General features: G+C 39.6%; 2 protein-coding genes across 3 annotated transcripts; one reads left to right on the forward strand and one right to left on the reverse strand.

Moving 5' to 3' along the window:
* The first annotated feature begins 1,624 nt into the window (after positions 1–1,624).
* Positions 1,625–8,490, forward strand: nucb2a (nucleobindin 2a). The gene is made up of 13 exons (XM_020098770.2): positions 1,625–1,797; positions 2,152–2,286; positions 3,643–3,750; positions 4,003–4,135; positions 4,243–4,346; positions 4,664–4,849; positions 5,272–5,362; positions 5,474–5,532; positions 5,611–5,703; positions 6,100–6,189; positions 6,313–6,483; positions 7,131–7,191; positions 7,288–8,490. Exons 1-13 carry the CDS (start codon positions 1,693–1,695, stop codon positions 7,527–7,529), a joined length of 1,578 nt encoding a protein of 525 aa, XP_019954329.2. The 5' UTR covers positions 1,625–1,692; the 3' UTR covers positions 7,530–8,490.
* A 1,099-nt stretch (positions 8,491–9,589) lies between these two features.
* Positions 9,590–17,405, reverse strand: caprin1a (cell cycle associated protein 1a). 2 transcript variants are annotated; one of them, XM_020098768.2, is made up of 17 exons: positions 17,198–17,405; positions 16,011–16,145; positions 15,670–15,732; positions 15,325–15,411; positions 14,812–15,053; positions 14,551–14,633; positions 13,608–13,763; positions 13,471–13,523; positions 13,290–13,373; positions 13,003–13,164; positions 12,484–12,592; positions 11,939–12,000; positions 11,491–11,622; positions 11,069–11,228; positions 10,520–10,708; positions 10,330–10,436; positions 9,590–10,200 (listed from the first exon to the last, which is right to left on the reverse strand). In XM_020098768.2, the coding sequence occupies exons 2-17, from the start codon at positions 16,143–16,145 to the stop codon at positions 10,114–10,116; spliced, it is 1,911 nt and encodes a 636-aa protein (XP_019954327.1). In that variant the 5' UTR covers positions 17,198–17,405; the 3' UTR covers positions 9,590–10,113. The 2 variants fall into 2 exon arrangements, with proteins under 2 accessions (XP_019954327.1, XP_019954328.1); XM_020098769.2 differs by lacking the exon at positions 11,491–11,622.
* Positions 17,406–22,931: the final 5,526 nt, after the last annotated feature.

Genomic DNA, 22,931 nt, shown 5'->3' on the forward strand with positions numbered 1-22,931 from the left:
CACATGACATTGTTGAAGATCATCTTAGGTAAGTGTTGCCCATTGTAGGCAGCCCAGATCACCTGTGTCTGTGTTTGTAGTGAAGACCATCAGTTGCATATAACTACAGTGAAAGTGGCCTCTTTATACAGTACTTGAGTCACAGGGAAGAAAATAAGATTTGAACAAAAGATCAAGACAGAAACTAAGATAATATCATTTACACACTATATAACAAGGATGGATCCCCAGTGTACAGTGTTGACAATAATATTTTTATACAAAAAAGACCAAATGACTTTCTGACCATGAGCTGCACAAACGTCACATCTTCACGAAAGTCCTGTCTTCATCAGCCTGTATGATGAAGAGACATTGAGAGGACTGTCATCATCTGTGAGTACAGCCACAAGGTTCCATGTGAGATGTCCCCATGAGGCCAGTGAGCAGAGACAGGGTGAGAGGTGGACGTGGACCCATTCATCACACACTGCTGCTTCCTGAGTCGAGAAAAAAACTGAGATGGAACCAAAACTGGAGTGGAACTGCAGTTTTGGGAGTTAACTGCCTTCATTCTTACACCTTTTGGTTTTCTTACAGAAAGTACTGGTGGAAAAAGAAATGATGGAAGACAGAAGATACCCTCATGACCTTGAAATGTCGAGCTGAGCAGTGCTCGAACATAACTCGTTATACATTTCTTAAAATATACTGATATATACTTGTGCAATTTTTATGTTCTTGTGCTTTCAGTAGTTTGGTTTAATTTCATGCTACTTCATACTTTTATTCCACTGCTGGCTACATGCTACTCATTAGATAAATATCTTACAAACAAAAACTATAATCATCTTATAAAATATGTTGCGTTGTTATTAATTAAATCTCCATATAAAATATAAATTTTCTCCGTCTCAACCAGCAGCAACATCTAAATGTGAGTAATTATGGTCCTAATTCAATATTACAATATATTGCAAAATTAGGTAAAATAACTCATTAATGAACTAATCAATTCATTGTTTGGTGTATAAAATGTGAAAATAGTAAAACATTTGACCAGCAGTCAAAATCCCAACAATGTTAAATTCTCATGTGAGAAGCTCGAGTCAGTAAAGATCTATCTAAAAATACTCAAATGATCAATCAATTACAATTATTGCTCCCTTCAATTAACCATGTCAGCTCTGCAGCACTAGTTGTTTTTTTGGTGCCTGGGGAAATAATGAAACTGCTGTGTAGAGTTGGGGGTGGATGGGGGCCGACAACAAATCTTTATCCCAGGATTGGACAGGGTTAATCCAGACATGGGTACAATTATACCTATGTATTTTACTTTTTATACTGCAGGCTGCCACCAGGTGGTGATGGAGTTGCTTTTGGCTTCACTTTTGGTCAATATATAATGTCGTCCATCTTTAAACACAGTCCGTGGTCAGTCAAACAAACACGTGAAGAAGAACAGAGGGAAACACTGCTCTGGTCCTGAGCATCATTGTTTCCATCGGATCCATGACAGAGCCCTCTCTCTCTTTAAACGCCTCTGATGCACCTGACGTGTGGACGTCTCTTCACCGCCGCTCTGTCCAATAGCAGCCGCGGATCCGATCACAAACACGGAGGCCCCGCCCACCTGCTCCGCCGTCATGCCGCCACGTACTATACGCTGCAACGCAACGTGCTGCTCTGTTTGACTGACGGCTCAAGCGACCAATGCGCCCGACACTTCCTCTCGCACAGCTAGCAAGGTCGGCTGTGAGCGAGCTAGCTCCCGACGAGGCTAAAGCGGAACAGATGTCGTCCAGGATTCATAACAAAGTCAGTATTTACGTGACACGCGTTTATTCTGCTTTTCTGTGACGGTTTCAACTCAAGGTGGACGTTAGCTCCGCTGCTCAGACTGACACCGTAACGTTAGATACGTAACCAGCTCCATTAGCTAACAAGCTTCATTGGCTAAGTCAGTGGCAGAGCTAAAGCCTCCTCTGGATATTATTAGCTACTTGGCCAATAATGTGCGAACTAAGCAGGTTCAACGTGTTGTTTGATTGTGTTGCTGTGGAATAAGTTCCCTCGTTTATATGTGGGACCATGTATCATCAAATACTATCTGATAACATGAATCTCCCTGTGATAAACATCTGTTCTGAAGACAATTGTTCTCGTTTCCAGATGTGTTGGGTCCGTCTCAGCAGCTGGGCTCTGCTGCTGCTCCAGCTCCTGTGTTCGGAGGCAGTGCCCATCAGTATTGATAAGACCAAAGTCAAAGAGCCAGAGACAAAAGCTGAAGAGATTCCAGTCAGTGTGGTGAGAAGACATTATATGAGTTCATCATCATGAAGCTTAAACCATGTTCTCTTGTGTTAGGCAGCTGTGATCCAGCAAGAACACACGTCTAGTATTCGTTTGAAAACCAGTTAGTGTGGCTTCACATCAGATTATTTACCTGGCATTGGTAATCAGTTGATATCTCTGTATACTATTTTTTCAGTCTTTCTGTTCCATATTACTTCTTTTTGGGCAGTTGGAGGTCAGACAGATACATTGATGGAGTTAAGCAAGCTTTGGAAATTTGGTAATTTCCCTTTTTAATGAACACGAAATTTTGAACATTTCCTTTTTTACGACATGGCTGAGTCCACGTCGATAATTATTATGGTTAATGACAAAATATGATTATTTTGAGTTTGAAGACTGATTGTTGCTCCTGAGTAAAGGTCGTGGTTTTTAACTGTTCTTCATCAACAGAGAACGACAAACACTTGATAAACATTGTATCAATCTGAGGTAGACCAGTCATGTGTTATACCTGTTCATTGTGCACAATGTCTAAGCTTTATATAGAGATATATATTGGACTTTTGTTATATTGCAATTGATTAAAATTATATTGCGGTAATATTTGATATTGTTTTACTGGCCAGCTCTAATTTATACATTAAAGGTTCAGTGTGTATCAGGGATCTATTGGCACAAATTGAATATAAAATAATCCTCATGATGTTTTCACTAGTGTGTTTCATCAAAATTGTATGAATTGTTGTTTTCTTTACCCTTTATATTTAAATACTTTATACTTACATGGAGGGGACCCTCTCTATGGAGGCCGCCATGTTTTAAACATTAGTCCAGACTGGACAAACTAAACACCTTTTGAGTTTTTATGACAACTGAAGCTACCACAGGTTCTTTTTCATGTTTGGAAGGAGAGGATGAGGTGAGGGGTATTCAGCTGCAACATACAATTACACCACTAGATGTCACTATTTCTACACACTACCTTTAAATCACAAATACATTTTCAGAAATTACTGCTTAATACTGCTTCTGTGCCACCTTTGTTCATGTTAAATATTGACGCAGTGACTCAATGTCTCAAACAAATACCTTGTAGAGTCTGTCTAAAGGTGACAATGCAACTGCAACCTTTAATTGTAGAGTCATCACAGAACAGCTGCACAATAATATGGCAGCAGAAGGCAGGGATGCAGTTTAGAGAAATTAGTGTCGCAACTTTTATATCCGTTGCAAATGAAACCAAATATTCTTACTGAAGAACTGATGATACAATGTTAACATATTAAACAATAAAAATCAAAAAGGGATAATCATTATAGAATTACTCAGTGTGTTTTCTGTCTTTCACTCTCTTTCATTTCATAGGACACTGGACTTCACTATGACCGCTACCTCAGGGAAGTCATTGATTTTCTAGAGAAAGATCAGCACTTCAGAGAAAAACTCCACAATACAGACATGGAAGACATCAAGGTATCCGCAATGTCTTTTCTTTCGTCTTATTAACATGGTGCCATGAGTAAACTGTAAAGTTAGTCATTATTCTGAACATTAAAGTATAAACTTTCACTTGTCCTTGAACAACATGAATCTGGGTAAATCGTGGATTCAGTTTGAAAAATGACACCAATCTTCCTTTCGATTTTCATCATTTTTTGCAATAAATGTAATCTCACACTGTAGGTGTAAATAACTATTTTTTTCATCACTCCTTTGACAAAACAGCAAGGAAAGCTTGCTAAAGAGCTGGACTTTGTCAGCCATCATGTCAGAACAAAACTGGATGAACTGAAGAGGCAGGAGGTGAACCGACTGCGGACTCTGATTAAGGCCAAGCAGGACATTGAAGGAGGGAATGGTATGTTGCGTAACAAAACTTTTGATTCATATTCGAAATAAGATGCTATGACTTAAATGCCAAATCTCTTATGTTTTTATTTATGCCACCAATTTCTCCCTGAATAGACATCGCAGTGGATCACCAAGCTCTGCTGAAACAGTTTGAGTACTTGAACCACATGAACCCACATACATTTGAAGTTGATGACTTAGATCGACTCATCAAATCGGTAAATCTCATCATACTCCATGCAATAAAAAACAATATATTAATGCCATGTTCAAATACACACTGGGGTGCTGCAGTACAGAGACATTAAAACAGGAGTAAGCATACTATACCGACTTACTAAACTGTATTTTACCTCAGTTCGGTGTTCAGAATGACTGACTTGTTTTTTCACTCTGTGATCTGTTCCTTGAAGTTTTTACAACTTGATTTTCAGTTCTACAATATTCACTTTAGTTATGTTTCCAACATAAAAAAACAGATTTTGATTTGAATTTGATTTTCAATCCTTGCTAAAAAAATTTCCAATGCATAAAGGCCACCAATGATCTGGAGAACTACGACAAAGAAAGACACGAGGAGTTCAAGAAGTATGAAATGATGAAAGAGCATGACAGACAGGAACACCTGAAAACACTGGACGAGGAAGAAAGAAGGAAAGAGGAGGAGCACTATGAGGAAATGAAGAAGAAGCATGCAGACCACCCTAAAGTCAACCACCCGGTACGTCTGAATTAAGCATCAATTATAATCAGAGGACGTGGACACAGATAGCTGCGGACACCACAGATGTGAAGTTATTATTGTGCTAGGGTTAGGTGAACTAACAAATCAGTGGGTACATGGATGTGCACACAGAGGCCTGCACATACCCTCTGATGATGACATTTATGTTCCTCGAACCCTTGCAAGCCCTCATGCATTCAAGGACGCAGAGAGTTTAACACCAGGCTTAAGTGCACAGAAAACATGACACAGCCAATGTCAGTCAATGAATGTGTCGCCCATTTGGTCCAGGCCTGCTGGCCTATTTCAATGGTTGAATTTTGAGTGTTTTTTTTCACATGGAGTGTATTTTCAATACATGTAAAAAGTTTTTTTTTTTACCTACCTGTAATTCTACATATTTATTTTACATGTTTCAGGGCAGCCAGAATCAACTGAAGGAGGTGTGGGAGGATGCTGACGGCTTGGACCCTGAAGATTTTGACCCTAAGACCTTTTTCAAACTGCATGGTAAAACTTTTTTACCTGTTAACTGTTAAAGACTTTTATACTTTATTATGTGTCTTCAGATATAACAGAAAGTCATGCATACATTCGCCTGTGTCTTTCTTTATTATGCAGATACCAATGGAGATGGCTTCTTTGATGAACAGGAGCTGGAAGCATTGTTCACCAAAGAGGTAAAGCCACGACATGTGAAAATGTGTCATGTTTCAGTGAACCATCTTTGCACTGACTGTCGGTCTTTGTTATTTTAGTTGGAAAAAATCTACGATCCCACCAACGAAGAAGATGACATGGTGGAGATGGAGGAAGAGAGGCTGCGTATGAGAGAACATGTTATGAACGAGGTACAGTAAGAGACAACTTCTCAACATGTTTATTAATGCTACTTTTCTGTTTGTCGGGTAACTGTAATTTTTAGATATGCATTTAATGAAATATTGATGCATTAAGTTTATGGTAAAACTGCAACTTCATGATCATCTTTTCATATGTGGACAGTAGTACATCAATGCAAAAGCCACAGCTTGTTTGAGCTGTTTACCTAGAGAACCAGCAAATAAAAACATTGATTTATGCCTCAATTTGCACCTCAGCTGGCTTTAAATCTTCTTATTAATAGACTTCAATCTGTTATTTTGACTGTGCCAGTGAATAATCATATACTTGTATATATATATATTACTTGTATATACAGTATATATATTCTATGCTAACAATCTCTGCTCTTGTCTCCCTCATAGGTGGATTCTAACAAAGACAGGCTGGTCTCTCTAGATGAGTTCCTGGTTGCAACAAAGAAAAAGGAATTCTTGGAGCCTGATAGCTGGGAGGTGAGATTTACACTCAATATATGAGACTTTATCATGTTGACATTATTTCAGAGAAATTTGAACCTTTTCTTAAAACATTTAGAGCTTGAGTAAATGGTTCTCCCTCTGCTTTATTTTGCTCAGACCCTGGAGCAGAACCAGGCGTACACAGACGAAGAGATGAGGGAGTTTGAGGAGCATCTTGTTCAGCAGGAACAGGACCTGAACCTGAAGGCTGTCGACCTCCAGAAACAGAGAGACGAGCTGGAGAAACAACAGGAGCAGCTCAACGCACAGAAAATAGAGCTGCAACAGGTAATTAGACACACACTGTTACCCGAAATGTCACCTCAGTAGGTTACTTTAACAAAGAGTGAGGAAACTGTCCACACCAAATGTTTGAGGTTTGTGAAAAAATATATGTTTCATGTTCTATCAGGACACCAGATTTAATCTTTGTAGATGGAATGTAAAGCTGCTTTCGGACAAGCACTGAAGTCTGGTTATTTTCCTGTAATTCTTCAGAGGAGCTGTATGCGAGAAAGTAAAGGAGTCAGTTACTCGCAAGCATTTCTGAATCTTTTCCTCCCAGCGGCTCAGTAAAATGTTTGCAAAATGTCAGAGCGAGCCAATTTGAGAATACAGTGAGCGAGTAGATGTGTTGTTGATATTTCTTACACATGAAGGACGTGAAGCTGGAAGAATACGAATAACTCAGGATGAAAAAGAGGAGCCATACACTGTGACGTGTCTGACTCCATGTGAGAGACACACTCTGGATAACGTCGGGAAAATTGTGTCCGGACATTTTCTGCAGTGTGTCTAGTCATGTCTGGAAAAGTGTGATACTTTCTAAAACTTAATTTTCCTCAACTATGTTAAATTTAATTTCAACTTATTAAAATGTGACTATCCGCTGCACTGTATATACGATGACCTGATATGAAACTTCTCTGTTACAGGCAGTAGAGCACATGGAACGCTTGAAATCACAGAAAGTAGATCCGCCTCCAGAGGTTCATGGTAAGTGTCTATTGCACTATTTCATGTTTATTAGATCTTTTTTTTTAGATTTTACAGGCAGAGCTCTGACCATGTAAAACGGTGTCTTTGCTACAGTTGAAGGAAATGCTCTTCCAGAGATATATCCAGTTGACATTGAGTTACATCCTGAACAAGAGGCTCATCCACAAGAGCATCAGCCTGCACCTCAAGATACAGCTCAGGAACACCACGCACAACAAATTCAAGACCTGGCTCAGGAAGGTCTCCCCCAGACTCACCAGGATCTGCCACCAGGCCACCGGGATCTGCCACCAGGCCACCAGGAAGCTGCACAAAGCCAGCATAACGTGCCGTAACAGTTTTATCAGAACTTGCAACACCAGACTTTGGCAGCACCTCCACTCTAGCGTGCAGAGGAGAAGACCCTCCAGAGTTTAACCAGTGTGACTTCGGAGCACAGGAAAGCAGCACAAATGGAATCCCTGTTGAATGACACCAGTGTTTGATAATAACTGTAATCTTTGGATTACATCCTTTATAATGACCAACCAAGGACATGCATCTTACAATGTGCAAACGTAGTTGTGTTTGATGACATTAGACATGATCCAGAATGTTAATGGTAAATTTTGGTTGAACCTTGTCGACCTGCAGTTGGCTGTTCAAACTACAGAACCTCAAAATGCCACTGGCTCCACGACCTGATGGTTTTGTTACGGGAGCCTGTCAAATGTCCTTATTGTGACTCATATTTTCTGACTTGACAAGATAAAACCATCCTCAAACCTTTTAGAAAGACATTAATTTACACGTGTGGCTTGTGAAATGTTTCACTGGACTTTTTCAGACATTTTAGTTATATGAGTGCAAGATTTTCTATAATTGCATTAGACCTCGAAGAAGAGTCCCTATTACAATTTTAACCAGTTTATAGCAGTCTGATGCCCTTACAGAAACAGTTTCACCTAACAATAAGAGTACGGACAAACAGGCTGAGTATGGTGTTCTAATCGACAAGGCTTCAGTCGGGTCTTGGTTGAAAAAGTATTTACATGAATCCAGTTCCCCCACAGTCCTCATACTTTTGTCAAGAAATTATTTTACCAATATTTTTTGCTACTTTCTCAGTGTTCTTTCTGGTTGCTTTATAATATGTCAGCTATTCACCCGTCACAAAATATTGTTTGTTTGAGTTTTTTCAACTGGAGAAAATGATGTGCTACATTGGTAACAGGACTTTTCAAAATAGGAGATTTTTTGGCCACACTGAAGCTACACTCCACTGACTTTGTTGTTAAATTAAAGATTCTAAATGAATGTGCATGTGTCATGTTTATAAGTTGATCATTATTTCTAATTTGCTTGATAAAACTGTTTTAATGTCAAGCTTGTTTTATCAGTTACGATATAGACAGAGTATTTTTATTTATTTCAGCTGATTGAAAGTTTATTAGAAAAAGATTTGACCAGTGTCCCATTAAAAATGCAGCATCATTTTAACCTGTTTAAGTCAAAGTCTAACATGAAAACTTAGGAACTGATTTTATACATTTATACCAACACTCATTGTGTGTGTGTTATTATACACACACATACATTTAAACCAGTAACTTGTTTAAATGTTGTGAATGGCCAGTGCAGTTTGTGTTCAGTTCACATCAACTTGTGATTGACTTGATCCTAGTTTGACTAACAAACTTTAGATTTTCTGATAAATAAGCAGTTTGATGTACTTGCTGCCTCTTCTTCTAGTCTAATGTTGTGGTTCCTTCTTGCTGGCAGACAGTGTCCAAGGCAAACATGAATTAACATAATGCCACTTTTTTGCATTCAGTCAAATAACAGCTCTGCCTTACTGTGGTTTTACTTTATACTTCATTCTGACATGGAATACTTTTGTTTTCTCACCGTGTTGTTTGTTTTCTGCGTGCCAAGCGTTCCTTGGAAACAATACTGCGTCATGATTTGCACAAAATGTACAGATGGTGTTTCCGGTCGCTTTCTGCTGGATTAAAGTCATGTGATGGTACTGTACACCTCTGTTCAACATAATAAAAGTTATTATCTTTCAGGCTGTCTAACAGATTGATTACCTGGTGAATGATGTTTCAAACTATCACAATATGATGGAATACACTTGGACAAGAAATCGTCAGTTTGACCATGACAACATATAATTATTTTGTTATTTGTCATTACAGTGTTTATGTATTGTGCCTCATTATAAATGGCATGTACTTTGTGCCTGTTTATAGGCTACACGCCGCATGTGAGAATGAACAAACTGAATGTAACAAAGACTTTGCCACTGGGATTGTCTTGATGTCACAGGTTTGAAGGCCTCAGTGACACAATGAACAAACTGAACCAATCCAATGTGACATGAAAACGTGTTCAGAATTAACATAGCAGAAAATAATAGAACACAACTTTATTGAAACAGTCTCAATGAATAACATCGGCATACAAAGAGGTGATGGCATAAAAGGTGACTGGGGTTAAAAAAAAAAAAACAACCAAAACATTAAATGCCTTCATGAGACGTATTAGATCAAAAGGAAAGAGTGACTGGCAACACTGGGCAGAAGAAAATCAACCGCATGGAATTAGATCGACAGTGGCAGGGTATTTTTTGCATTTATTTTGTACAAAAAATAAATTAATGAAATCTTTCAAGTTTACAGGAATACCTATTTGTTGTTTTACAACACACAGACATGCTGATAATCCTACATGTGGTGAAGTTCAGCATTTTGTGTTAAAACATTTAGAGGATCTAGACAGACCAAAGCAGACTGACTCAGATAGTAGTAGGCCAGGAGTTAAAAAAATAAGATTACCAATGAGAAATAAAACATTGTTAGAAAAGTGAACAGGGGCGAACACATTCAAAAATCCTGAATGTTCAACGTGGCGCAACTTGATGGTCCTTAGAATCCTTTAGGATCTCATTGCTTGAGCGTTACCTCGAGACAAACCTCGAGGTCCTTGGGCTGCTCCCCTTTTGTAGCCTTGCTGATATCCGTCCTTAAAAAACAACAGTATTTACTATAATGAGCCATCTTACATTTTAAAAAATCTAATTCAAATCGACAATTAACTGGATAACACAAGATACTTTGCACATTAAGTAGTTAATGATTAAAGAAGCCTTACCCGCTGGTAGGTGCTATTAGAATAGTCCCGAGACGTGTTGAATTGGGTTTGACCATAACCACTGCTGGGAGCATTTGAGAAAGGAGGGCGGTAGCCATCATATCCCCCTGAAATTATGTATTGTGTCAATAAAATAAACCATGAGACGACCCTACACCTGTATATTTGTAAAACAGTTTGATGCTTGTACCTCTAAATCCATTAGAGGAGCCCCGGTATCCATTCATCACGCCTCGAGCGTTCCTGGGTCCGGACCTGGGCACGGCCCTGCTGTTGTAGAAGGACTGTCCTGACTGACCAAACCCTGCACCTGGAGTAGATTCTTCATGAGCTCCTGCTGGAGGCATGACTGGGTCTTGGGGCTGGAACCCGCCAACAACTGGACAGCAGCAAACAAGACAAAAGAGTTAATGTGTATAATGCTTTGTTCAGAAAAAAAAAAAATCTTCACTTGTTTTTTTGCCTCATAGCATGTCAACTGTAGTGTCATGAAAGGGATTTAGTCTTTCAGGAAGAATAAGAAAACATAAAGCCTCTGTAAACCCCAACAAATACTTTACCTGGTGCAAACTATTCTGTTAATGCAAGATAAAACATGTTAATTTCCTCTAGAATCCTAAACATAAAATGTGTGTTCATTTTCCCTCACTATAATGTTTAATGCTGCCTGCTTACTATAGAGGTGATTAACTATCTCAGCAGCTTGTGTACATGCAACTAGCTGAAGCTGTAGCCTCACCTGACTGTAATGTGTCCTGTGGGATGTCAGGCTGGTTGACAGTACTCTCTGACTGGCTGCTGAAAGCCTGTCCATAGCCACCAGGGAACTGGCTGGGCTGCTTCAGAGGGTCTGCTTGGCCTTCAGTGGCCGGAGGTACAGGTGCATTCATATTAAATACCTGAGGAGGAAGAAAGGGTTTCTGTATTTCAATCTGTCAAAACAAAATATCACAGTCCCAGCAGAGCGTCTGGAAAAAAAAAAAGAATTATTTCAGCTTGGGAAATTAGGGCAATATTCGTATTGTCGCAGCAATTATTATCGAAGGTTCTGCTGCAGCTAATAAGCCAATTTATCTTGTACAATCATGTACAGAACCAGAATGTCTTTGACTGAGGGTTAAAAGTCCAAACATATTCACTGGATCGGGACAGAACGCGTACCGCTTGCACTGACTGGAAGGGCGCTGCGTTGACATTGATGCCTCCAGTGTGTGTGGGCTTGGAGACAGGTGGGAAGGCAGAGGACAGGGAACATGGGGCAGGGGACTGCTCGGGCGAGAGAGACATCGAGGCCTGAGGTGGGAGGAAGTAGGAAACAGGGAAGGCGAGGAAAAAAGGATTGTGGAGAGGTCAGTGTGAAAGAAGGGCTCACTTAAAGACTCCTCCTTCTAACGTATTAGCACATTATATAACTCCCTGTAATGCAAAGTAGATGACATCATAGTATGTTTAAGAGCGTCACGTTAAATCCATGTAGCAGCACTTCTAAAATATGGCCCACAAATACAAGAATTACCTGTACTTCCTGAGTTAGTCAAAGGATGCCCCGCTCTTTACAGCAAATCAAACTCTTACTAACTGCTTCCTGCTGAGCTTCCACTTGACTTACTTGTGAGGATTCCTGTGGTCCCGGGACTACACTTGTTTGAGGAAGTCTGGACTCTGAAAGGGCTGTTTGAAAGAAAATAAAAATGATTAAGACTTTAGAAACTACTCGATGTGTATTACACTTGACGGAAAATAAAGTCGGGTCCATACAAATGTGGACACTGTTGCAATTTTCATAATTTGGATGTACACCACCAAAATGGATTTGAAAAGACGCCATGCAAATGTAACATAAGTGCAGACTTTAATTGAAGTTTGATTAAAAACAGTTAGGGAATTAAAGCCATTTTGCATATTGTCATACTCCACTTTCAGAGGCCCTGAAGAAATGAATTCTACAGGCGCCTCCAGTTGCTGCTTCTTTGTGGGTCTTTCACTTGTCTTCAGTGAGTGCAAAGTTTCACGGCTTCATTTCAAATCCTTTGTGATGATGTACAGATTGGCAAATGTCAAATAACCTGACAATGTGGATACATGCCAAAAAAGTGACCAGACAGTTCTCAACAGAATCTGTTCAAAGTGAAAGTAAAATTAACTGGCACTGACGTGAAGGGCAGCCCATCTGCTGCAGGTCCGCAGTCTGCACAGGCTTCATGGGCTGAGCAGACACAATGGCTGGGTCCAGAGCTTGGCCGTCAAACTCCAACACTGACTCCTAGGATAAAAAGGTGAACATATTGCTGAGTCATGGATCAGTTTTTGAGACAGTGACATTACAAAGTAAGTCCTACATCCTACATCAGCAAGCACTTGCCCTACTCAAGGCTTTGAATGAAACAGCTGAGTCAGTATCATGCTTTAAATATCTTAATATTTTCTTTCCACCTTTGTTACCAATTTTGTAAAATGCTCTACAAAACATTATTTTTACTCAAGTATCTTCCGATGAATAACTGGCTCCACATTTGCTCTACAGATTCCTTTTCTGTAGCTCCCTATGTGCTTTAACTTCATCTCCATGTGAAAGTAGACAGAGATTTAACTACATCAATCAATAATCTCAATGTATGAATAAAACATCAAGTGCTGAGCTGGGCACTTCAGTATGTAGCTTGACTATTTCACCTGCATGAAGTTGTAGGTTCCTTGCATCTGGGCCATGAGGTCTTGCACTACCTGCTTTCTGACCACTGGGTCAGTGGTCGGAGGGGGAGTGACACAGTTCATAGTAACAGTTGGTTCTGGAGCCAGTTGGGCAGGGGGCTGGTGCTGGAGGGAATTTACCATCTATTCAACACAGATACATATGACAGGCACATAGAGTCAACTGAAATACAGTAAGTGTTGAAACATAGCATAGTAGCATGATGTTGACATGGTATCACTGGTGTGATTTCAGTTCAGCAGCATACCTGAGCCTCCACTGTCCACTCCTCCACTTGTTCTTTGTCTGTACTGCTGTACGAAGTTTCTGGAATGAACTGTCTGTTCACAAACTATAAAAACAAGACGACAAACTGAGAATAAAACCCAGCAAAAAGAGGGAAAAAATCTCATTTGTGAGAGTGGAAGCAAATCTAATAGAAATCTCACCTCTGTGGTTTCCACTTTAATTGGTGGTGTGTATTTTTCACTCACTGGTCCTTCTGGAGAAAAAAGGGCAAATGGGAATTCAGTTTTCTTAAAGAAATAATGCACACCCACATATCTGTTAATGGGTTTTTAGTTACCAGGTTCTGATAGCTGCTCCCCAGCCTTGGACTCAGCCACCACAGTCTGCTCCTCTTGTTCTTCTTCCTGCTCACACGTCCCATTCTGATGAGTTTGAGCTCTGTCAAAGTAACCACTGAGCAGCACTTTGTCCAGAATGTCCTTCAGTGACTTATCTAGAATAAAGAGTGACAGGTTTACATTTAACAACCCACAATGACAAAGTGAAAATCTGTTTAAAGACAGGAATAACCATATCAGCAGCACGTTATCAAGCAGGTCTTAATGGTAGAGAATGAGTAGGTGGAAGCCACTTTGAGACAAGGCACATTACAGCCAGAGCATTAAATAGAACTTTGAAGAAAGCAACTCCAGCCACTGCTCATCAACTGACACAGCACCTCCCTATGGGAATTCTTATGGTGGTAGCAGCTACATGCAGAAAGGTCCTAGAAGAAAACCTTCGCTAGGCTGGATATGACACAGACTGGGGCGTCAGCATGACAACAACCCAAATCATACAGTCAAAACTAAGCTGTAATGACTATTGGACACATTTCTGATTGTCCTTGGGGGGCCAATCTAAAGCCCTAACCTAAACCCCATCGAACATGAAGATCACTGAAGATGATAGTTCACAAACGCAACCATTTGATCTGAAACTGGATGATCGGTAGGAAGAATGGAAAAAATCTAAACCCAGGTGTGCATGGCAAACTGGGACTGCTTCTAAAAAGGGGTTAAATACTTAATGAGATTAAGGTATTAGATTTTTAACACTGTGTTTTAAACTTTGTCATTATGGGTTAGTGTGTAGATTGATGGTAATTGTATTAATTTCCAATAAAGTATAACATACGCAAAGCTTACTGAATACTTTCAAAAGTGAGTGTATTATTAACTAACTGTGTGTGTGTGTGTGTGTGGGGGGGGTGGAAGATAAAAAAGCATCATAATACTCACATGTAGTCCCTGCCACAGCCTTGTCATGGCCCTCAAGCAGATCCCACAGGTGTAATGAGGCTTCTTCATATTGATCAGTCAACCTGCACACACGGTAATACAGTTTGGTAATATGCTACTGATCCTCTGTTTTAATATTCTTACTTGATGAGGAGGTATAAATGCAGCTATTACAACAATCCTTTACACAACATATTTAAATGGTGATAATAAAGCACACCTTAATATTTGTGGCTCTGGAAATCACAGGCACCCTCTTACCTGACGTCATAGTTCCTATCAGGTCCCACCAGTTTGTAAAACTCATCAAGGGAAGTGAGGTCAGCGTCAGTGAGCAGAGGGGAACCAGTGGCATCAGGTCGTTTAAGTTCCTGTCTGATGCTGTCATCCCCTAACTGGTCCAGTAAAAACTGAAGCTCCAAAACCGTCTTCAGCCGCCTCTGTTCCATCTCCTCTCGCTGGAGCTGTTCCCGTCTTGCAGACTTTTTCACTGCCTTTTGAATCTGAACACACAAAGCCACGCATGATTTGGTGCATTTTGTTTCATGAGTCCCTAACAAATCAATGACATAACCATCAGTCCTGAAATACAATGGCTGAGATCTCATTTTAGATTTGACTTGACTGGAGACTGAAAAGACATTTGCAACAACTGCTGTTGTGACTAAATGTCACCAAAGACATGCATCATGCTGAGAATACCATTCAAATAAACGATGACAAGGTTTGAACCAATCACCAACATATGAGACTTAATTTTAACTAAGGGCTCACCTCTTGGCCCAATGACAGGAAGTTTTTCTGCAATTCTCGAGCAAACTCAAGATTGTTGATGATCTCTTGGTACTTCGTCAAGGCGTCCTTCAGGTATACCAGGAAAAAAGAAATTCAGATATACCATTATAGATATTATATAAAAGGGTTCAGTAATAGATGAGGCTGCACTACTTTGCAGAAAATATGATAACACTGATGAGATTCTAATAAATGAAAAGAAAAACATTTTTTTTATTGATCATCAAAAAATGTTACTAAGCGTACAGGATTTGTTGAGTTCATATCTCAGCAGACAGCAATAAAACTGAATTGTGTGCCAACTTTTTGTTTGTTTTTTCTTACCAGCTGATCTTGATTCAGTCTTTCTCCTTTATTCTTCTTTGCCTGGTAGTCATCAAGTTTGGACTGTAAGAATATAAAAAAAATGAATTTAAGTTGAAATTAATTATAAATCAACAGAAAGATCACATGCTTGCGTGAAAGAGACTACTTCTGATCAGGCTGCTGTTTGACAAGCTCAAAATGTCATATTTCGTCTGACATTTAAAATGCCAAATTATTAAAAGGGATAATTATGTCATGTCATTATGATAACTGTAACGTTTTCAAAAAACACAACCAGCTTAAGGCTACACATGACAAATGTTTAACCACACATTTAATCATGACAGAACTACAGATACCTTTTTCTTCTCCATGTTGCGAACCTTCTTGTCGATCACACCAAGAATCTGCTTCATGGCTTCAGACTGACTTCCATTTCCCAGATCTGGAGTGACAGACTGGACAGCACTGTTGCCAACCATTGCTGAAGGCATCTATGGGGAGAAGAGGTGAAGCAGCTTAATTCTGAAGCACCGCCTCGGGGGCTGGAGATGTGGGGTTGTGCAATGCAGTGTAGAAAGTTTATGCTTTTAATGGAAAAACACAATAGTTGCATATAAGTACATTGGGTGTAGTGTCTTGGATTTTCTTCCTGGAATTACTTCAGCTGATGTAGGAGATGGGGGCATTTTGCACAAGGCTCTTGACTGGATGATTATTATTTATACATATATAGATTAGTTGTATTAGAGTGTTAAATTAATATTACTTACCCAGAATTATTCACTTTATATAAAGTTAGAAACCTCAAATGGTGCTACCATCGCTTTAATGGCATTTGGGGTTAACATTAGGACAATGACAGTCGACTCAGGCTGGGCCAGAGAAAGTGAAACATACTGTATATGATCCAGCAAATCAAACCGTCTTTTATTTTTGGCTAAGAACGAATAAAACTGATTATAGTCTCTCACGGGGAATCACATGAGTAATTGTGTTCAGGAACTAAATTAGTCAGGAAGTTATCACAAGTTAAAATGCAGGCCTGCTAATCAAAGTTTAAAACCCAAGCCTATTAGAAGACACCAGCTAATGTCATGTTGAGAGATGCTAACACTATACAAATCACGCTGACCCACATCACGTCAGATAAAACATTACAGAATAAACATGTTTTCGTTAGCAGCGTTTGACTGATGCAGGGTTAACGTTAGCTAGCTACACCAGACCAGTTCAGTGAGCGAGGGACACTGCTCCTAATCTCCCCATCCTATTGTTAGCTTGGGAAGCTAGCGTGCTCGGTAACGTTATGCGGCTAAAGCCCGACCTCAGCCCGCAGGTGAGCTCGAGATGAACCGATACCACCGTGTGAATCTGTGGCTTTTTTCTTGATTGGTGTAAAAGTCGAGTCTTCACTCAACGTTTTCAACCGTTAAAAACAAAGAGCTCGTCGGGACGCTGCGACAACTCGCTCAGTGGCAGCAAAACGTGATGAAACACGGTTTTATTCAGCCGCCATTTGTCGGTGATGAGGTGAGGTTCATACCTTTATACTCTTTGTCTTCAGAGAGATTGTGTGTTGTCAGATTGAAGGGGAGCTGAGTGAGCGCAGTCCGAGTCTGTTAGCTCCTCAGGGTTCTTTCTGGAAGGATGCTCAGGCTCACACCGGCCGACCTAGCTGCTGCGGCTACAAGGACCCCAGCGTCTCAGCTAACCTCAGCACTGCCTGACAGAAAATCCAACATCTCCAAAAGAAGAAACCAAGACAGGTGACGTCATTCTGCTGTTACACGACGAGTTGATCGAGTTGCGAAATTTATTTTTTGCCTTTGGGTTGATTTGGTTTAGTTGCAGATGTTCAGCAGGGATCAGGATATGATTCCAGATGTGATGGGTGTTATGGCAGGAGGTGTGGGCCACCTCATAGACTGTATATAAAACCCTGTGTATTATATGTGTGACTGAAACATCTTTACATTGTCTTCATCAATTGTGTGTTAGCGGCAGATGTTCAGCAGGGATCAGGATATGATTCCAGATGTGATGGGTGTTATGGCAGGAGGTGTGGGCCACCTCATCGACCCTGTTGGTCCAGTTTTGATGATTGTAAAAAACATGGCGGCCTCCGTATAGAGGGCCCACTCCCAATGTAAATTTAAAGTATTTCAATATAAAGGGCAAATTCCAAGGTAAGAAAACAGCATTTCTTACAATTTAGATGAGGTACACTAATTATTAAGATTATTTTATATTCAATTTCTGCGACTAGATACTTAAATCTTACACACAGAACCTTTAAGTGTATTCATTTTGTTTTGAATGCATATTCTTAATAATGGGAGACCACATCTTGTAGGATGACATAATTTTAATTACAGTTGTACATATATGTTTTAAACTCAACTGGTTGTGACTATACTGCTGTGCATGATATGTATATGTGTTTGTTTATTGATAATCTGCTGTTGTTTAGTGCGTTTGCATTGTGTTTTGACTTATCTGCAGGTGTTTATGTTGTATCGTCCTATATTAAAGATTGAAATGCTGTGGTCATCATGTGCTCCTCACCCAACAAAAATAAATTCTGAATTATTATCTCATTAATTTAACATTTTATTTTGTTATTATTTACTTTTGAAGCACAGACAATCCTCCAGTTTCAAAGCCCATGATCCCTCCTTGATCAAAACTCTGAGCCATTACAGACCACAACTGTGGAAATTAAAATATCAGGATGCCATAAATTGAGGATGGTTATATGACTGAAAAAAACTACACTTAGTAATAGCAAAACTTGAACAGAAGGTGGCAGAAGTGTCCCATCTGCATTTTGAGGGCATCTCGTAAAAATGTCAAAAGCCAAACCAAGCCAAATGAGCTGCTGTCTCAGATAGTCCTCTGATGTGTGCTCACTGTGATGCTGCTGAAATGTTTAAATTGTATTATCTCAGCCTTTTCTGTGGCTTTCGGGCACAATAAATTAACAACTAGATAAATTAGAAAAAAGGACAGGAGTTTCTCTGGAAACTTTTTTTTTAGATTGTGTACCAAAATGAATGTAATGGCCATGTTGTATTACATAAATACCACCAAGTCAAAAAAAACAATCCAGTACACATATATACTAACAATACAGGCGCTGGTTTAATCCTCATGTCTTGATCAACACACATGTGGAAACATAATACTAAGATGAGTTGTTTTTAGATCAACAGCCACGTGCAACAAACATTTGCATTTTAATTTTTTCGCCTCTCCCTTATCTTTATAGCTCTAATGATGGGTTTATTTGAGTTTGGTCGTGTAACAGAGAATTCATATTTATTTATATTTTAAGAGATCAAAAAGTCAAAGTTCAGATCTCTCTCACGCTTTGCATCATATGGTAAAAATAACAGCTCATGACATCAGCATTATTAAACCGTCAGAGCTTCAGAACTTCTCAATGAACTTTCACGCTAAGTTTTCACACCTCCTTTATGATCCCTGTGCCTGTTTTTGCGATCCATGCCAGGTATGCCTCTACTGTAACTGGTGAGGTGGGGGGTGCGCGGACCTCCAGCTCCTCTCTCTGATGTGGGCTGCTGAGTAATGGGTGTACATCCCTCAGTGCTCCTCTCCTGCAGCACATCTGAACGGACTAAATATGTGCAGAGGATTTATTGGCTGAAAAACCACAAGAGCCCTACAAACACTTCGGTCCCAGACCACTTGCAGTGCAGGCCAGGCAAGCACAGGGATTCTGTTTCTACTCTCTCTTTCATACTATGCATTGCTGCACATTTTCCTGACATTTTATATACATTCTTATTTATTCTTTCTCTGCCATTATCTCAAATGTTATTTTGTTTTGTGACAAAAACACAGAAGTGAAACCAGGATCTTTGTTGTTTCCAGACTTTTTTTTTTTAGTGGTGAGAGGCTTTTTCCACACACAACCTCCCCTCAATTAGCTGGGCAACATTAATAATTCATGGCCCACATGTGTTACAGACAGATTACAAGCATCTCCACGTAACTACCATCATTATCATTATTACAGCCGGAGAATTTTATTCACCATCATGCAGTTTGGGATTCATGCGATTGAGGTTTGATTTTGGAGTGAGGTTCAAGGGGGAGATTTGTTTACGGTGCAGTCCTTTGAGAGAAACCATGATGATTGGTATCTCCAGTCAAGTTGCATTTGAAAACCAAATGCATTGTTTCCTCATGGAGAACATTTACAAGACCATATTGATGCACTTGGGGATGTTGGTATTTTCTTATGTAGTTGGCCATTGTTTATTGTCCACAGCTAGTGTGTCACATGTTATGTTGAAGATTACCATATTGTTATAACAGCCAGGACAGAAACTTGTTTTATTTTGAATATGAAAAATGAGAAATATTTACATGTATGAAACAACATATATACCTATAAATCTAATAAGTTACCAACTTGCGCTGGAAGCGAGAGAGAAATCCAGTTGTTTGTGCTTTGTACTTGTTTTTCATGTTTTAGGTTTCTTTCATCACAAGTTCTTGATTTGTATCAGAAGTCAGCACAGAAGTTATTGAATTAACGATATTAGGATTTATGTAACATATAAACTGATAAGACACAGAGCTTCAATACAGAACATCTGCTTTGCTTAAAAAACACAGTTCAAGAACCGTTACCATATTTCATGGCTCAGTTAAAAAAATTAAATGTGTATTATTATCATTATTATTATTATCATTATTATAAGTATAGAAGTAGTATAGAGATTTTTCTAGTTCAGGTGCTTATCAGCCTTTTTCATATGTCAGTTTAAAATAGTATTATTCACATGTGGTAAGAACGAGGGTGCTCGCAACTACAGGCTCATCTATATTTTATTTCATCCATTTTCTTTCCTGCACTGCATTTGTGTTTGCACATAACACAAAACATCTCAGGTAAAACACAATAATTAATTTAAAGCTCTATTTGAGCAGTAATTAAACCAATGAAAAGAAAAATATTATACTACTTACTACTTTATCACAAATAAAGTAGTAAGTAGTAATGAGTATAAGTGAAAGGTTTTTTCTCACATAAAAACTTATCTTGTTTTCCCATATTATAATACAGAAATATTGACTTTGCACAAAATAAAACTGAGGTTAAATGGTCTGATCTCACTTTGAGAAATGGAATAAAGACAGAGTGAAGGTAAACTGTGACTCCCTGTCCTGCTTTGCGTGACTAGTGTGGGCTCTTGAAGCCTAAACCTTAGTGCTGGGTCATCACGAACCTGGTCTGCTCAGTCACAGGAATCCAAAACACAAACTGATGTTATCTGATGCATGAAACTAAAGTAGACCTGGCCCCTCCGTCCTACAGAGCCTGGTCCATGAAGGCATCACGAGAAGTCGAATTGGGGAAGAAACACCAATCAAGGTTCATATTTTTTTTCAATCGTGTCTGAAGCTAGATTCAGACTAGCACCTGGGACTCATAGACGCATTTTCTGAGATTGAAATATTGATTTAAAAGTGCTTAAAAATTAAAATTAAATTTCAATGATGAATGTCACACAAAACAGAGGAATGCAGTATGTTAATGTGCATTTTGCAAGTAGGGTAATTTCTAGTAGGATAAGAATTAAATAACGATGTTATCAGAACTTATACATGTTAATGCAGAATGATAAAAATCCCCCAGAAGCTACACACAGTCAAAACAGGCAGATTTGAGATTTGAGTGAATCCTCATCACAGATGACAAGAGATAATTTGGGCTGAAATATACGACCGCGCACTGCTTTGAAACATTCTGCGGTTTTTGTTCAAACTCAACCCATTTTGCTTAAAAGCAAATGGAATGTGTCATGTTTGCTCTGCGTTTGGATCCAGATCAGCTTGGATGAAAATCTAAAGCTAAGCTCAGGGCCAAATAACCTCCACTGTCCATTTGTGTATTTCAAAGTTATGGAAGAGTTTCAGACTTACACTGTGACCTCAAGTGAAATCTATCCTCGCTGAAAAACCAAAACAAAGGAGATGTGGAGATAATAATGCTTCATCCAAGCGAGACAAACTAGAATCATACTCAGATGCAGCCCGACTGTGAAGATGGTAGGAACCACCAACTGTGACTGGTCACAAAAATGTCCTGTTGTTTGTGATGCAACAGCAAAAAATACAGTTTATCAAATCTTTAGTTACTTAAAGGAACAGATCCATAACTTTAGACCAAGAGCTTTAATGTATTGTCCTTAAATAGCTCCCACTTATATCCAATGTCTATATGTGAACCATGGAGGATATGCAGGACCTAGGCAGAAAAGGCCCACATGACTGGTTTGGAAACACAGAACCTAAATGAGAAATGTGATACACATACATGACATGTCAAGTCAGAGCTTAAACAGACAAGTGTGGACCTGGATAATGACAAATGTGCGACTGTTTTAAACGAGTGTGGACAGAGCTCTGATGTTATGCATGCTTGTTTCCTATAAGTATTCATGCAACATCGGGACACACAGGCGGCTGACGTCTGGTTTACATCCTCAACAAAACTCTATGTCATGACTCCCCCCCCCATATCCCAGAATTCCCTGTGCGTTTGGTGAGACTTTTGCACAGAAGGAGAGAGTATCTGGACCCTGTCAGCATTTCCCTGAAGACCTCAATTATACAGCCCGGCTAAATTAGATCAGCTTTGATTGCTATTTCAAATGATGGGAATAACATGAGGCTGTGTTTTTGTCATTCCCACCCATCCCTCGCTGTCTCATTGCCGTCGAAGCGCTGTGTACAATTCTGTCCAGCTTCATAACTCACTCAGCAGCTTCAGAGCCCGTGAGTGAGAGAGTGAGTGGGCGTTGTGACAGTGATGAAGGGCTGATGTGGCAGGTGCTCTGTGGATGATCTGAGGTCAGACTCTAGATTGAGCCTGAAGAGCTTTTAAGAAAAGACAGGCTACTGACATTATGCACCAGGCATCTGTCACAGTCTGCGGATTCATACAGAGCAACCAGTACCTTTAGACTCCATCACAAACAAACACACTGCCACGCAAAGGGTCACACCCCCGTAAGAGGAGTGCCAGAAGCTCAGTGAATACACTGGTGACCGAGACTGGCTTTAGTCATCCACAGCACCACAGCTCCACAGCAAGGCTCCATTTTTGTCACAGGAGCTCATGTGTTTTTCATGTTGATATACCAGTACTGTATTCTGTATGTTATGTGTTGCTGCATATTTATGCATTTGTGTATTTACATGTGCGCGTTGTCATCACTATACAATCTTATGTGCACAGGTTA

Source organism: Paralichthys olivaceus, chromosome 1 (assembly GCF_024713975.1).
Source record: "Paralichthys olivaceus isolate ysfri-2021 chromosome 1, ASM2471397v2, whole genome shotgun sequence".
Lineage (NCBI taxonomy): Eukaryota > Metazoa > Chordata > Actinopteri > Pleuronectiformes > Paralichthyidae > Paralichthys > Paralichthys olivaceus.

Bases quoted from the DNA above. Each gene is read 5' to 3' on its own strand.
- nucb2a (XM_020098770.2), top strand. From the start codon at position 1,693: ATGCGCCCGACACTTCCTCTCGCACAGCTAGCAAGGTCGGCTGTGAGC. The intron at 4,850-5,271 runs GTACGTCTGAAT...TACATGTTTCAG, and splicing joins ACCCTAAAGTCAACCACCCG to GGCAGCCAGAATCAACTGAA. The intron at 6,190-6,312 runs GTGAGATTTACA...TATTTTGCTCAG, and splicing joins TGGAGCCTGATAGCTGGGAG to ACCCTGGAGCAGAACCAGGC.
- caprin1a (XM_020098768.2), bottom strand. From the start codon at position 16,145: ATGCCTTCAGCAATGGTTGGCAACAGTGCTGTCCAGTCTGTCACTCCA. The intron at 14,634-14,811 runs GTAAGAGGGTGC...CCGTGTGTGCAG, and splicing joins GATAGGAACTATGACGTCAG to GTTGACTGATCAATATGAAG. The intron at 10,709-11,068 runs GTGAGGCTACAG...GCTGCTGTCCAG, and splicing joins ACAGGACACATTACAGTCAG to TTGTTGGCGGGTTCCAGCCC.